Raw genomic sequence first — 16131 nt, 5'->3', positions numbered from 1 at the left:
TATTCAGTTTCGTTGTCTTTAAGTAAATTAGTTTGTAGAAAAAAACATTAAAATAAATCAGCAAATTCATAATTATAATAATTAAGATTCAAAGATGAAATTCATAATTATAATTAAGATTTGAAGATGAAATTCATAATTATAATAATTAAGATTCAAAGATGAAATTCATAATTATAATTAAGATTTGAAGATGAAATTCATAATTATAATAATTAAGATTCAAAGATGAAACAAAGTTCACAGAATTTAAAACAACTTTCTTTTTTTTGATCGTCGTTTCATAAAATATTGTTTTCTGTTTGTTTTTCTGTTTGATTTCTTTCAAAAGTAAAAAACGTTGAAAACAGCTGAATGTTTCCAGACCAGGACCCAGACCCGGACTAGGACCCAGACCCAGAACCAGAACCAGGACCCAGACCAGGACCAGGACCAGGACCCAGACCAGGACCCAGACTAGGACCCAGACCAGGACCCGGACCCAGACCAGGACCCGGACCAGGACCCGGACCCAGACCAGGACCCGGACCCAGACCAGGACCCAGACTAGGACCCAGACCAGGACCCAGACCAGGACCCAGACCCGGACTAGGACCAGGACCCAGACCAGGACCCAGACCAGGACCCAGACTAGGACCCAGACCAGGACCCAGACTAGGACCCAGACCAGGACCCAGACCAGGACCCAGACCAGGACCCGGACTCGACGGATCCTAGAGCAACTTCATGTTTTCTGAGATCAATCTCACATATCTGGAGCTCTGATCAGGTTTTAAATGCTCCAATAAATTATTAATTATATTTTAAATGTTTCCTCACATTCTTCAATAATTGATCTAAAGTTTCAGAAATTAATCTCATTGATTGATTATTTACAATAAGTGTCTCTAATAACAATAAAGTGCTGTTGAGGTCCTGGTCCTGGTTCTGATCTGGTCTCTGGTTCCGTGGATCAAGGTTCTGGTTCTGCTTATCCTGGTCTGTCGCAGCTCCGTTGATGGTTCTGGTTCTGTGGATCCTGGTCTCAGGTTCTGTGGATCCTGGTCTGTCGCAGCTCCGTTGATCCCGTTCCGGGTTCAGGACCGGGCCCCGGGGTGCTGGGTCCGGATGTGGCTGTGGAGGCGGGTCGCCGAGGAGAACCTCTTCCCACAGGCGGTGCAGCACAGCGCGGAGGAGGCGGAGCCTGCCAGAGACAAGGAGGCGGAGCCATCCAGTGACAAGGAGGCGGAGCCATCCAGAGAAGAGGCGGAGCCAGCCGGAGGCGACGAGGAGGCGTGAGTCTGACGGTGAACCTTCAGGAGAGACATGCGGCTAAAGCGACGCCCACATTCCTCACACTCTGACCAGACACGCCTCCTCTTCCTCTGCGCGCACACACACACACACACACACACACACACACACACACACACACACACACACACACACACACACACACACACACACACACACACACACACACACACACACAATTAATTAGAGATATTAAATCATAAATCAGCACTAAATCAAAATCAGATAGAACTCTGATTATTGATTATTGATCCATTTCAACACTCTGAAGTCAGTAAACCATCAACAATACAAGATGTTGTACTTTTAATGTGTTGTATTTAATTTGTATTAAAACAGATCTAGTTATGATTAGTTTTAAATACAATAATATTATAAATAAATATATATGTAAAAAAAACAATATATAAATAAATATACATACAACCCTTCTGCTTCAAACTGAAAGTGATTGACGCGTCGTCTCTTTTATGTGAATCTTTTTTTAAGTTTGATGGTTTTCTCTGTTTTCATTTCGAGATTAAAAAAAAAAAAAATCATTAATAATCTCAATGAGATGATCCTGGTTGAATAAAGGTAAATGCATTATATTTATTTAAATCAAATCAGACATTTTCATTCAAATAACAGCATTTAGTAAAAAAGGAAATAATAACATTTTTAAAATTCTGAATAAATATTTAGTAGTTCTGATCTGGTTCAAAGATTTCACTTATTATGAAAATATGATAATTAAATAAGTTCATAATTGAAACCAAAGAAGAAGAAGATCAGCTGTTACTGCTTGTATTAAACTCATTATGAAGATGCTTCATGTTTTCTCACCTTCCTCCCCTTGTCCTCCCCGTCCTCTTCCTCCTCTTCCTCCTCATCCTCTTCCTCTCGGGCTGGAGCCGCTCGCTCCTGGGCTCCGTTCCCCGACCGGAGGGACACGGGCTCTTTGTCCTCGTCCAGCAGCTGAGACGGCAGCGTGAGGAGGCGGTGCAGCATCGAGGACCCTGCAGACCAGAGACCAGGGTCAGGGGACCAGAGAGAGACCAGGGTCAGGGGACCAGAGAGAGACCAGAGACTAGAGACTAGGGACCAGAGAGAGACCAGGGTCAGGGGACCAGAGAGAGACCAGGGTCAGGGGACCAGAGAGACCAGGGACCAGGGAGACCAGAGACCAGGGACCAGAGAGACCAGAGACCAGGGACCAGAGAGAGACCAGAGACCAGGGACCAGAGACCAGGGACCAGAGACCAGGGACCAGAGAGAGACCAGAGACCAGGGACCAGGGACCAGAGAGAGACCAGAGACCAGGGACCAGGGACCAGAGAGAGACCAGAGACCAGGGTCAGGGGACCAGAGAGACCAGAGACTAGGGACCAGGGACCAGGGGGAGACCAGAGACCAGGGGACCAGAGAGACCAGAGACTAGGGACCAGGGACCAGAGAGAGACCAGAGACCAGGGTCAGGGGACCAGAGAGAGACCAGGGACCAGGGACCAGGGACCAGAGAGAGACCAGAGACCAGGGTCAGGGGACCAGAGACCAGGGACCAGGGACCAGAGAGAGACCAGGGTCAGGGGACCAGAGACCAGGGTCAGGGGACCAGAGAGAGACCAGGGACCAGGGACCAGAGAGACCAGAGACCAGGGACCAGAGAGACCAGAGACCAGGGACCAGGGACCAGAGAGAGACCAGGGTCAGGGGACCAGAGAGAGACCAGGGTCAGGGGACCAGAGAGAGACCAGGGTCAGGGGACCAAAGAGACCAGAGACCAGGGACCAGAGAGACCAGAGACCAGGGACCAGGGAGAGACCAGAGACCAGGGACCAGAGAGACCAGAGACAGACCAGGGTCAGGGGACCAGAGAGAGACCAGGGTCAGGGGACCAGAGAGAGACCAGGGTCAGGGGACCAGAGAGACCAGAGACTAGGGACCAGGGAGAGACCAGAGACCAGGGACCAGGGACCAGGGAGAGACCAGAGACCAGGGACCAGAGACCAGAGACCAGGGTCAGGGGACTAGAGAGAGACCAGAGACCAGAGACCAGAGACCAGGGACCAGGGTCAGGGGACCAGAGAGAGACCAGAGACCAGGGTGGTTATTACACCACTCCCTCTGGTTATTATACCACTTTCAACAGAAATGTGAAGCTGTCACCACAGAAGAAGACGCTGATACGTCTTTCATGAAACATGCTTGGTGGTCACCTGTAGGGCTGAGGGGGGGTCCGGGTCCAGGTAAAGGTCCGGGTCCAGGTAAAGGTCCGGGTCCAGGTCCAGGTCCGGATCCAGATCCAGGTCCAGGTTCGCTGGTCTTCCTCTGACCATCTGCAGCTTCTTCATCAGGAGAAAACACCTCCATGTCCTCCAGAGGAGTCCAGCGGGGGTCCTGCTGGGGGGAGGAGGGGGAGGGCTCCAGGGTCCCAGAGGGGGGTCCCAGAGGGCCCTGGTCCTGCTGCCCCCCTCCCTCACCCAGACTCCGCTCACCTCCTCGTCTGGCTCCTCCTCCTCTTCCTCCTCCATCCAGCTCCTTGATCTGCCAGACGTCGCTGCACCACTTCTGACCAAAGACCTGGTCCAGGATGGGAACCCAGTCCTGGGACACCGAGAGGACGGGGGGGCGGTCCGAGTCTGAGGGGGGAGAGAGAGACCATGAGGAGGAGGAGACCATGAAGGAAGAGGAGGAAGAGGAAGAAGAGACCATGAGGAGGAGGAGGAGGAGGAAGAGGAGGTTATGAGGAAGGAAGAGGGAGATAGGATAGAAAGTAGAAGAGGGGAAGTGAAGAAGAAGGTGAGGAAGGAAGTAAAGGAGGAGAGGAGAAAGAAGAAAAGAGGGAGGAGGTAAGAGAGGAAATGAGAGTAAAGGAGGCAGAAGAGAAAAAGGATGAAGGAAAGGAAGAAGACAAAGGAAGTAAGAAAGGAGAGCTGGGCAAGTGAAGGAGGAACAGATGGAGAAGAAAACCCTAAACGTGTATCATGTGTTTAAGTAGAACAAGGCAGTGACATCACGGTGACATCACAGTGACATCACAGTGACATCACAGTGACATCACAGTGACATTAAAGGGCTCCACCCACCGTTAGTCCCCGGTGTCTCCTTGGAGGCGGGTCCCTCAGGCTCCTCCCGGGCGTCCTCGGAGCCACTGGGCGACACCGAGTCGTTCTCGGAGCCCCGCCTCCTGCCCCCGGCCCCGCCCCCCCGCTCCCCCCCCCCTGAGGGAGCTCCGGTCCAGCGTCTCCCCCAGGTCCTGCTGCTCTCGCTCCATCTTGGTGATCTCCAGCAGCAGGTCGTCAAACGAGGCCTCCACGATCTTCGTCAGCTCATGGACCGCGAAGTCCAGGACCTGCTCCATGACGGCCTTCAGCTGGTCTGCAGGGACCAGATACGAGTGATTAATAGTAAATCAATACAAATAAATCTCTAATACGTTTCATATTCCTGAGAACACATCTGAATTCATTCTAGTTCATCACCAACACTACATTTTACTGGATTACACTGGAACGCATCACAAGAACTTATCATTTACCTTCAGCTAGCACTCAATTTTACTGAGCAGAGCCTGAATGCACCATCATGTAACTGAAGGGAACCTCTGCTGGTTCTCCGTTAGCGGTGCTGCTAACGTTACTAGCTCTCCTCCTGTTGGTTCTTCGTTAGAGGTGCTGCTAACGTTACTAGCTCTCCTCCTGTTGGTTCTTCGTTAGCGGTGCTGCTAACGTTACTAGCTCTCCTCCTGTTGGTTCTTCGTTAGAGGTGCTGCTAACATTACTAGCTCTCCTCCTGTTGGTTCTCCGTTAGCAGTGCTGCTAACGTTACTAGCTCTCCTGTTGGTTCTCCGTTAGCAGTGCTGCTAACGTTACTAGCTCTCCTGTTGGTTTTCCGTTAGCAGTGCCGCTAACGTTACTAGCTCTTCTCCTGTTGGTTCTCTGTTAGCAGTGCTGCTAACGTTACTAGCTCTCCTGTTGGTTCTCCGTTAGCAGTGCTGCTAACGTTACTAGCTCTCCTGTTGGTTTTCCGTTAGCAGTGCCGCTAACGTTACTAGCTCTTCTCCTGTTGGTTCTCTGTTAGCGATTCTGCTAGCGTTACTAGCTCTTCTCCTATTGGTTCTCCGTTAGCGATCCTGCTAACAATGCTAGATCTCCTCCTGTTGGTTCTCCGTTAGCGGTGCTGCTAACGTTACTAGCTCTCCTCCTGTTTATTCTCCGTTAGCGGTGCTGCTTACGTTACTAGCTCTCCTCCTGTTGGTTCTCCGTTAGCAGTGCTGCTAACGTTACTAGCTCTCCTGTTGGTTTTCCGTTAGCAGTGCCGCTAACGTTACTAGCTCTTCTCCTGTTGGTTCTCTGTTAGCGGTGCTGCTAACGTCACTAGCTCTAGCTTTCCTCCTGTTGGTCTAAACACTGATTGGTTTTTTACAAAGTCACATGATCAGAGACTAGAGAAACATCATGATGTCCTGATCACATGTGATAAGAGTCCTCCTCCTCCGCTCTTCCTCCCCTCTTCTTCTTCCTCCTCCCTCTAGTTTACACTGTACATGTCGGCCCCCCATCAGCATCACACAGCGGTGACCTTTGACCTCATCATCTCTCTGTCTGAGTTAATCCGACACTTTGGCTCAAATCCATTGTTTGTGTGCGTCTGTCAGAGCTCATCGAGGTGAGGAGGAACCTCGAGGTCACCAAAGGTCACGGAGACGATGAGAAAGGTCAAGCATGAAGGATTGAAGACGGAACATCAAAACATTATGAAACCTTTCACTTTGTTAATGGTCGCTCAAGAGGTCTGATGGTTCTACTGGTCAGTGTGTGTGTGTGTGTGTGTGTGTCACCGTGTGTGTGTGTGTCTGTGTTGCGTGCCAGTGTGTGTGTGTCAGCGTGTGTGACACTGGCACGCAACACAGACGCGCTGTGTTAATCAGCGCGTCTGTGTTGTGTGCCTGTGTGTGCCTGTGTGTGTGTACAGATGTGTTCATGAGTGAGAGACTCAGAGCTTCCCTCCTCACGTGTGTCTGCATGTGCGTATATGACGTATTTATAATTTTCTCGTATTTTATTTTCCTTCTGTATTGATGAGTAAAATGATAAAAACACGTCGCTCTGATGAACTGTAATAACATATATATACACACACACACACACACACACATATATATATATATATATATATATATATATATATATATATATATATATATATATATATATATATATATATATATATATATATATATATATATATATATATATATATACACACACATATATACATATATATATATATATATATATATATATATATATATATACATACATACACATACATACATATACATACATATATACATATACATATATATATATATACACACACACACACATATATATATATATACACACACATTTCTCAGCGTCGGAAATACACGAGGACAAAGTCGGCCACAAGTTTCAAAAAGTGCCCCCAATTTTTTTTTAATGCCCCTGGATTTCAGCCGGTGGGGGCAAAAATTGTCTCCTAAAAAAATATGTAAATTTCCTACCCTGATATTTCTGTACATAAGAAACATAATTTTGCCCCTGATATCCCTAGAAGAGGGGCAAAAAATGCCACCATAATTTCTTCTAATAATTTAATGAACTTGTCAAAAACATCGCAGCCTAAATGACCCGGCTTAGTTGCCAATGTTTTTGATTTCCGCCTTGACTGATGTTGCGTGTGTGTGAGAAAAATAAATTTAAAAAAAGGGAGCGCTCCTTGATCAGAGCTGTGACTGCGAGTCTCCGTCACCATCTCAGGCAACACGCCATCGCCTACGGTGAGCGATAACTAGCAATAATTATCATTATTAATAATGATTTTGTTTGCTTTAGCTAGCTAACGTTAGTTACTGGCCGCCCAGCGTTTCTGAAATTGGAAAGACACGGAGGAAAGGTGATGTCGTGATCTTTGCAATAAAACATATTTGATGTGACGTATGGAGTCTTGGCCAATCAGCGTTAAGATGGCGACTCCGACTTCTTATCCTTTCCCTCCAAGTTGAAGTTACCGGCGATACGAACGACTCGCCATCCAAGTTGTGTCGTAATATTTTTGTCACGTTACCCCAGTAAATATTTCCCAAACTGTTTTTTAATGGAAAGCTAGTCGTAACGTGATGAAACATGCCCCCCTTGTCTGTTCTATCTGTATGTCCTGTACTAGGTAGGTACAACGGGATTAAGGTAACAAAAAAGCAATAAATATAATTTTGAATTATAAAAACAAGACAGACAAAAGTTCTAATTGTTGATGGTTATTTAAAAAAATGTAATCACAATAAATAACCACAAAGAAATAAGAATACAATTGAATACGATTGTCTGATTTGTTTGTTCTAAAATCTAATAAAAACACTTAGAATCTGTAGACTTCTGCCTAATAGTGTTATTATTGCCATGTTATGACAATTGCTCATATACTGTAAGCCTAAATTAGTATATTTATTATTTTGAACAAAGGTTCAATGTTATTTCACAAGTTTCAAAAAGTGCCCCCAATTTTTTTTTAATGCCCCTGGATTTCAGCCGGTGGGGGCAAAAATTGTCTCCTAAAAAAATATGTAAATTTCCTACCCTGATATTTCTGTACATGTGCACTGAGAGCAACAAACAACCTCAGTAAAATGTGTCGCCCCCTGGTGGTCAGGAGAGAGAATGCAGCTCTAACAAATGAAGCATATACTTCTATACAACCAGAGGAGCCGCCCCCTGGTGGTCAGGAGAGAGAATGCAGCTTTAACACATGAAGCATCAGCCATGCATCTGGTGACCAGAGAGTTATCGACAACAAAAGGCAAACTTCGTTTAAAGTGCCGAGCCTAAAAAAAACGGTCGACTACAGAAACGGTTCTCGTCAGCCGTCTCTTGAGGGCATCGACCTTCGTACTTTAAACTTTCCAGCGATTCTAAAGTCAACTTTTATTCCAAAGACGAGGAAACGATTAAAGACCCGTTGAGGCCTCCGGCGGCGGAGCTGCATTCCTGATGCTCAATCTTTAACGCTCGTAACAAACAAGAAAATAAAACCGCTCAGCGCCATCCTGGGCGGGGGGCCATGAGCGCGGCCCACTAGGCGGCTCCATGCTGGCTCTTTGTCCCGGTCCCCCCCACCGCCAAAAGCCACCGACGCAGACCTCATTCCGGTCAAGGAGCGCCGTAAATCTCCCACAGTGACCCCTGCCAGCTTCCTGTGAACAGACGCCTGTGCCGTACATTTTATTTACAGTCGAGCAGCGTCTTTGTTTTGCAACCTGTGTTTCTGGATCCGCCGCTTTGTCTCGCCTTGCCTCCTCGTGTTCAGTCAGAAAGTCAAAGTAATGCGACATGACATGACACCCAGTTATTTATGGTAAAGGAGGCCTGGCTGCTGCTTCTCCCATTATAACCAGGCCATAAACACACAGTGGTGGCATGCTTTGCCTGTGTGTGTGTGTGTGTGTGTGTGTATGTATATATATATATATATATATATATATATATATATATATATATATATATATATATATATATATATATATATATATATACACACACACACATACAAATATACAAACACATGTATATGTGTGTATGTGTGTGTGTGTATATGTTCCTTGTTACACAATAAGTGTGTATTTCTAGGCCTGTATTCTCGTCTCTTCCAGTCCTCTGTGGCAGTGTGAATGTGTGTGTATTGTTTCTTAAGGATATTACATGCGAGATACACGTGCAGATGTTCAATAACAAATAAACAAATAAATAATATCATGCCCCTCCTCCTTAATCCCCTCCCTCCCTCTCATGCACTTATTCGGACCCCCTTCCAGGGCCCGGGGTGTGCCCGGCATGGAGCTCCTTTGTCCCGGGTCCGGGGAGCTCGTGGTCCCGGTCTCCTCAGCTGGAGGCCTCCTGGCTCCTGGAGTAGGTCCCCGGCCGCAGAGTTACGCAACGCGTCGCGTGCGTGCGGAGGGAGGAGGAGGAGGATGTGTTGGCGTGTCTCTACGTGTGAATGCGCGTGTTGCATAACGGTTGTTTGCTACCTACCCACGAGCCGGCCCCGCTGCTCCAGGCGGCGTATGTCGGTGAGGACGCCGGGCTCGGTGCCTCGTCCTCCGGGGCCGTGAAACGGCGGCGGCAGAGGCGGCTGCTCGGGCTTTGTCCTGCCGCCGTCCGGCTTCCCCTCGCCCGCCTTGTCCTGCGGGACGTCGCCTCCTTGGCCCCGGCTCTCCCACGCCTGCAGCCGCAGCCGCAGCCGGCGGTTCTCCTGCTCCTTCCCGGCGGCCTCCAGCAGCAGCGTGTTCAGGCTGCATCCCACCGTCTTGCTGATTTCCTGCACGGCGAGCTGGACGACCTGCTCCAGCACGGACTCCAGCTGGCCCTGGAAGAACGAGATGTACACGGCCCCGTTCATGTTTCCGGCTCTCTCATCCTCGAGTACCCGGGCCCCGCCAGCAGCTCCCCTCTCCCCGACGGAAAACTGGGTGTAAAAGCAGCTCAATCCACCGGGCGGCTCGGTTGCTCCTCCGGCGGCTCGGCTCGCTCTCTCTCGGCCGCGCGTGTTCAGCAGCTCGTCTCGGGCGGTTTGGCCGGAAAGACCCGAGTAGAGGCGCAGCAGCATTTTCCCGCCCACATGTGGTGGCCCGCGCGCACACCCGCGCACGCTCGCGCCCTTGCAGGCAGCCACACGCCATTTTGGCTTTTTTTGGAAAATAACATCAGTCATTCCCAAATCAGTCAGCTCAGACTCAGAACCGTGTTATTACTGCAAAACACCTCCCAAAGTACACACTGCGGCTCCACAGTACTACGATAATAGTACTTTTACTGAACCAGCTGACCAACAACTGGACTTTACATTAAACATGTCAGGGTAGTATAAGAGTGAGCTGTACTATATATACTATATTGTACTTTCCTGATTGTTGTTGTTCTGAGTTTGAACTTATTGTAAGTCGCTTGGGATAAAGGCGTCAGCTGGGTGTGGTGTGTGTGTGTATATATAATGTGTGTATGTGTGTGTGTGTGTGTGTGTGTGTGTGTACTTATATATAAGTATAAATATACATTAACGGGTGTTAATGGTGTTAACGGGGATAGCGGTGTTAAAAAAATAATTGTCATCTTTTTTTTATTTCCTCTCGTCGGGTAAACAAACAGAACGTAAGCGAGCCTTTCATATTAGAACCCAACAGTCACAAAATAAAAGCAATGTATATCTAAATCACAGTAATCGTATAAACATTTACTGTAATGAAATTAAATTAACCTTGAAGTTAAACAATTTAGTAATTTATACACAACATGGACATTGTGAAACGATGCAAAGCTGCTTGTCTTTATTATGTCCGTTCACTTCTGGTGTCCCAAAGTTTACTGGATCTGCGTTTGTTAAAAACACAAATAAATATTTTTTCCTCAAAACCAGATTTATTTATGTAATCACAACTTCTCCATTACACAACAAGCACAATTGACTCTGTTCCAGTGTGAATATGAAGGGGGAGTAGCAATCTCTCATGTCACAACACATCCATAACCAGGAGGTGATTCAACCACTTTGTTGGAACGGTTTATTGGATTATGAACATGAGTTAATGGAGAATGAGCTCAAATCTGCTGAACCACTGCAATTGTGATCTGAAATATCTAAATATATTTTTTGTTATGCAACACATGCATGGATATAGTGTAAAACAAGGGTGACAAAAGAAACATTAAATGGATTTTTTTTTAAATAAAAATTGATAGTAATTAATAGAGGGATTGGTTGTGCTTGATGTTTTTAAAGTAGATCACGCAGGAGAAGGGAAACAGTCTGTGATCTTATTTCAAGAAAAATATGTCGCCAAAGACAAATGCTTTTTAATCCCCTTTGAATTGTATATTGAATGCCATTTTTAAAGTAAAAAGTAAAGTCTATAACATTTGTTATAGTATCATTTAGTTTTGTGTGAAACCGCTCAGTGAACTACGGCGCTGGTCTCCCAGTGTACGTCACCAAAATGGACGTCACCAAAATGGAAAAAACAACATGTGCTAACAACATACACCAACATGTGTTATCATGAACCTACATGTACTAACCAGAGCTGCCAATTTTTTATACAGATCGCGATGAGTAGTGTTGCATGCTGGATGTGGAAACCATGAGTGTGAGGAGGGACGCGAGGACTACTATAAATCTCAGTCAGTGATCATCAACATCATGTATTAGAGTAAATTGAACCTTTTCTCTGAGCCATAGAATATAGTCGTGGCCGGCGATCTCAGAGGCCGGCCGGCCGCTTGATGACGGAGGCCTAATCCCCGGTGTCCCCTATGGTTAGTCCGCCCCTGCTTTGGGGTAAATAGGATGTCTATGCAGCGAATAGGCTTACAGATGCGCTCCTAAGCGCCATCTATCCTCGGGGAGTTTGAAAAGGAACGAACGTGCCTCAGCCCAAAATCAGAATTTTTTTTTTGCCCTGAGAAATTGGTTGTGTGGCGTGAGTGCATGTGAAAACATGCAAAAGCGTGTGTCACACGGCGAAACCATGAGAGTTGGTAGCTCTGGTACGAACACTATGTGCTAACAACATGAACCAACATGTGCTAACAACATGTGCTAACATCAACCTACATGTGCTAACGACCTAAACCAACATGTGCTAACAACATGTGCTAACACAATGTGCCAACATGCACTAAATGGCACGCGGCCGGCTGTGTGAACAAAGAGAGAAGAAGCTCTGATGACACACACACACACACACACGCACAGAGATTTGATTCTCCGAACGTACACTCAATCCTTATGGAGATGATAATTTATGATGAGATATTAAGAACATCTCATATCATAGATATTATGATGTGAGACCAGCTCAGACAGAACACACCAGAGTCACACTGTGAAGATGAAGAATGAGAAGCTTCTGCAACACACTGGTTTAACTGGTAGAGAAGTGAAGTCCATGCAGGGTCCGTGTGTTTTCTCTGTTAAAAACCAGCGTTCCTAAAGGAAGGGCTGGTATCCAGGGAGGAGACAATACAGCGTCTGTGAGCGGCCTATAGGATCAGCCACATGTATACAGGCCTATATGGGCGCATAGCCTCGTAAACCAGCCGGGCCTCTCCCTCCACGTCAGCCAACAAAAACCCCAATCTGAGGAGCTGGAGCGTCACTGTGACCGTTGGTTCTGTGAGGAAGAGGAAACCCTGAAGATCCCCGAGGGGGATGAGGAGGAGGAGGAAGAAACGAGAGACATGTGTGAGCTTTTAAAGAAAGGCCATCCGGAGATGAGTATGTGAGGATGGAAGCTGTTTCATGAACACAGGGACTTTACCGTGACATCTGATGTGATTTAAAAGGATTTAAAATTATATAAAATGATACAAAATGACATCAGATATTATATGAAGTGATATAATATGATGTATGATATAAAGAGTTGACTGAAGCTGTGGATTCGTGCAGAGTAAGATAAGGAGAAGGAAACGCTGATCCACTTCCCCTCGGCTCTCCGTCTGCTTGCACTAAAAACACACCGATGACGTAACAGCGTTCACACGTGACTTTCACACCACAGGGAACAGAAACTTAAAAAAAAAAAAAAAAAGGAGAAGCAGACATCCAGCCAGTCAGCGGGCTCTGCTCGATCTGCGGCCGCCTCACGGCCTCACACGGGCGGCCGCAGAGGGAGCAGAGGCCGCGGAGAGCAGACGGGAGCTGGTCGACCATGAGAATGCCGGCCCCGCCCCCTTGAAGATGCAGGCCCCGCCCCCTCGGCCTCGTTTACCGTTTTACCGTAACGGCCGGAGCACACGCGCAGGTTTCTTTAGGGGGAGTGTCCCTCTGCTGCGGCATGCGTGTGTGTGTGTGTGTGTGTGTGTGTGAGGAGGGGAGTCTTCCTCTGCACACAAAGCAGAACTAGCCCCGCCCCCTCTGCTGCCGACACGCTGTGACGTTGTTGTCAGTGAGGTAATGTTGATTAAAGGACAGTGATTCACAAGAACTGAATTATTTGGAGTCGTACTGATATTATTATTATTATTCATATGATTATTTAAAATGATTTCATTTTATTTGTATTATTATATTACTGATATTATTAGGATTATGGCTGTTGTTGTTGATAATAGTATATAGTATTTGCAATATGATATGATTATGTTGATAACTTGAGTTACTGTGTGATGATGTAGTGTTATAGATGAAGATAATACCACCCAGTAGTACAGGAAGTGACTGGAAGAAGACTTCCTGTACACGAACACATCATTTGAAGAGACTGGAGGCCGAAAGACTCAGAACCTGAAGTATAGGAAGTATATTTAATATTCAGATCAATAAGGTTCATCAATAACTTTCATCTGTGTTTCATGTGTCAGAGTGAAGTCGTTAACGGAGCTCCTTGTTTACGACTAGTGAGGTACTAGCATTGTTACAGAGTATTAGTACTGATACAGAGTATTAGTACTGTTACAGAGTACTAGTATTGTTGCAGAGTATTAGTACTGTTGCAGAGTACTAGTATTGTTACAGAGTATTAGTACTGTTACAGAGTATTAATATTGTTACAGAGTATTAGTATTGTTAGAGAGTATCAGTACTGTTACAGAGTACTAGTATTGTTACAGAGTATTAGTACTGTTACAGAGTATTAGTACTGTTACAGAGTACTAGTATTGTTGCAGAGTATTAGTACTGTTACAGAGTACTAGTATTGTTACAGAGTATTAGTACTGTTACAGAGTATTAATATTGTTACAGAGTATTAGTACTGTTACAGAGTATTAGTATTGTTACAGAGTATTAGTACTGTTACAGAGTATTAATATTGTTACAGAGTACTAGTACTGTTACAGAGTATTAGTATTGTTACAGAGTATTAGTATTGTTACAGAGTACTAGTATTGTTACAGAGTATTAGTACAGTGTGGTAATAGTTACAGTTTATTTCTACAGTGTAGTATAAGTATTGTAGCAGAGTGTTTGTATAGTGTGGTAAATATTTTTATATTTTTTTTATAGTGAGTTATATATTACCATGCTTCCATGGTAACTGTGTGTTTAACGTCACACTGCTATGAATTGTGGGTAATTCTTGGGCAAAGTCTGCATCTAATGTTGACTTAAAGAAAGGGTTCATAAAGGACTCAAACCCTCGACGATGTGACAGCGGGACAGAACCAAACCCTCACGGAGTGGGAGGAGCCTCAATAGAGGGAGGAGCCTCAGAGTCTGAGTCATGAGGGTATTGGGCACCTGAATCCCAGCTGTGTGGGCGTGTCCTTATGTGTAGTGGGCGTGTTTTCGTACCAGCAGGGCGCATCCTATCTGATATGTGGGCGTGTCTCTTCTGGAGGCGTGTCCTCTCTGCTGGAGGCGTGTCCTTCCTGCAGGAAGTTGTGAAGATTTACTGGACTTTGAGGAAAAGGAAGCAGAGATTTGAATGAATAATAATAATAAAAACCTGCTGTTCTGTTATATAAAATGTTCCATTGATATTCATACTGGGGCCAGCCTTTTTAACCAGGAACACAGTTTAATGTCACATGTTCAATCCCGTTGTCTATTGATCTATATTGATCTATTAATAATACAACACTTTAAAAGTAAAAGTACTAATGCCACACTTTAACAAAACACTATTGACATACATTATACATAACAGAATATTAACATTATTATCATTGTAGCTTTTTATCTGGTATTAATTAAGATTTTTCCATAAAAAATTACTTCAACCATCGGTATTTAGTCATTGATTAACAGACTAATTGATTATTGAGTCATTGATTAATGGAGAGATGATTTTTGTGTGTTTTCGTGTTCAGTTCAAATCCAAAACCTTTAAAAACATAAAATCATGTGATATAAAAAAACATCCAACACTCTGACGCACCAAATAACATCATCACACACACACACACACACACACACACACACACACACACACACACACACACACACACACACACACACACACACACACACACACGCTTCTCCTGCCCTTCAACCTCAGCTGAAGGTGAAAGTCTTCATCATCTGCAATGTGAGAGACGACCTGCAGGGGGAGGAAGAGACAAGATGGAGGGAGAAAAGGAGAGGAAGAAGAGGAAGAGGAGGGCTAGGAGGAGAGGTATATTCATTATATATATATATATATATGTGTAATATATATAAAAATATATTATATACAATAAGCGTCTGATAATGGATGGATATACAATATATATATATATATATATATATATATATATATATATATATATATATATATATATATATATATTACATATACAAATATATTATAAATATATATATATATTCATGTAATATATATTATATGAATTTATATTATATACATATATATTATGTTTATATTATATTACATAATATATATAATGTATATTAAATATATAATATATATATAATTATATGTTATACATGTAGAAGAGGGAGGAGTCATACAGGTAGAAGAGGGAGGAGTTATACAGGTAGAAGAGGGAGGAGTTATACAGAAGAGGGAGGAGTCATACAGGTAGAAGAGGGAGGAGTCATACAGGTAGAAGTGGGAGGAGTTATACCGGTAGGAAAGATTTCCTGTCTTGGTCCTGCACCTTGGTCTTGGTCCTGCAAATTCCTCTTTTGTGTAAACGTTCCTGGCAAAATAAACGGTTTCTGTTCTGTTTTTCTTTCTTTCTGCCACTTGACAGAAACACGTTTGTGTTGTGAGTCTCAGTAATATAACAAAATTCAAATTCAAAGAATAAAAATAAATAATCATTAGCATCTACATTATGAAGCACCTGAAGCTTAAAGGAGACTCATATTTTAACAGATTTT

The 16131-nt window shown here is 44.7% G+C and overlaps 1 protein-coding gene across 1 annotated transcript; it reads right to left on the bottom strand.

Annotated features, from left to right (window-relative positions):
* Positions 1-3625: 3625 nt before the first annotated feature.
* On the bottom strand, positions 3626-9711 carry LOC306749603 (uncharacterized protein; the record flags this gene model as incomplete). Its single annotated transcript, XM_079232915.1, has 5 exons — positions 3626-3672; positions 3771-3914; positions 4362-4462; positions 4518-4653; positions 9345-9711. The coding sequence occupies 5 exons, from the start codon at positions 9709-9711 to the stop codon at positions 3626-3628; spliced, it is 795 nt and encodes a 264-aa protein (XP_079089041.1).
* Positions 9712-16131: the final 6420 nt, after the last annotated feature.

Source organism: Taurulus bubalis, assembly GCF_910589615.1.
Source record: "Taurulus bubalis genome assembly, chromosome: 17".
NCBI classification, from domain to species: Eukaryota; Metazoa; Chordata; class Actinopteri; order Perciformes; family Cottidae; genus Taurulus; species Taurulus bubalis.
Note: the sequence above shows the minus strand (reverse complement) of the source record. Positions and strands in the feature narration are given on the sequence as shown.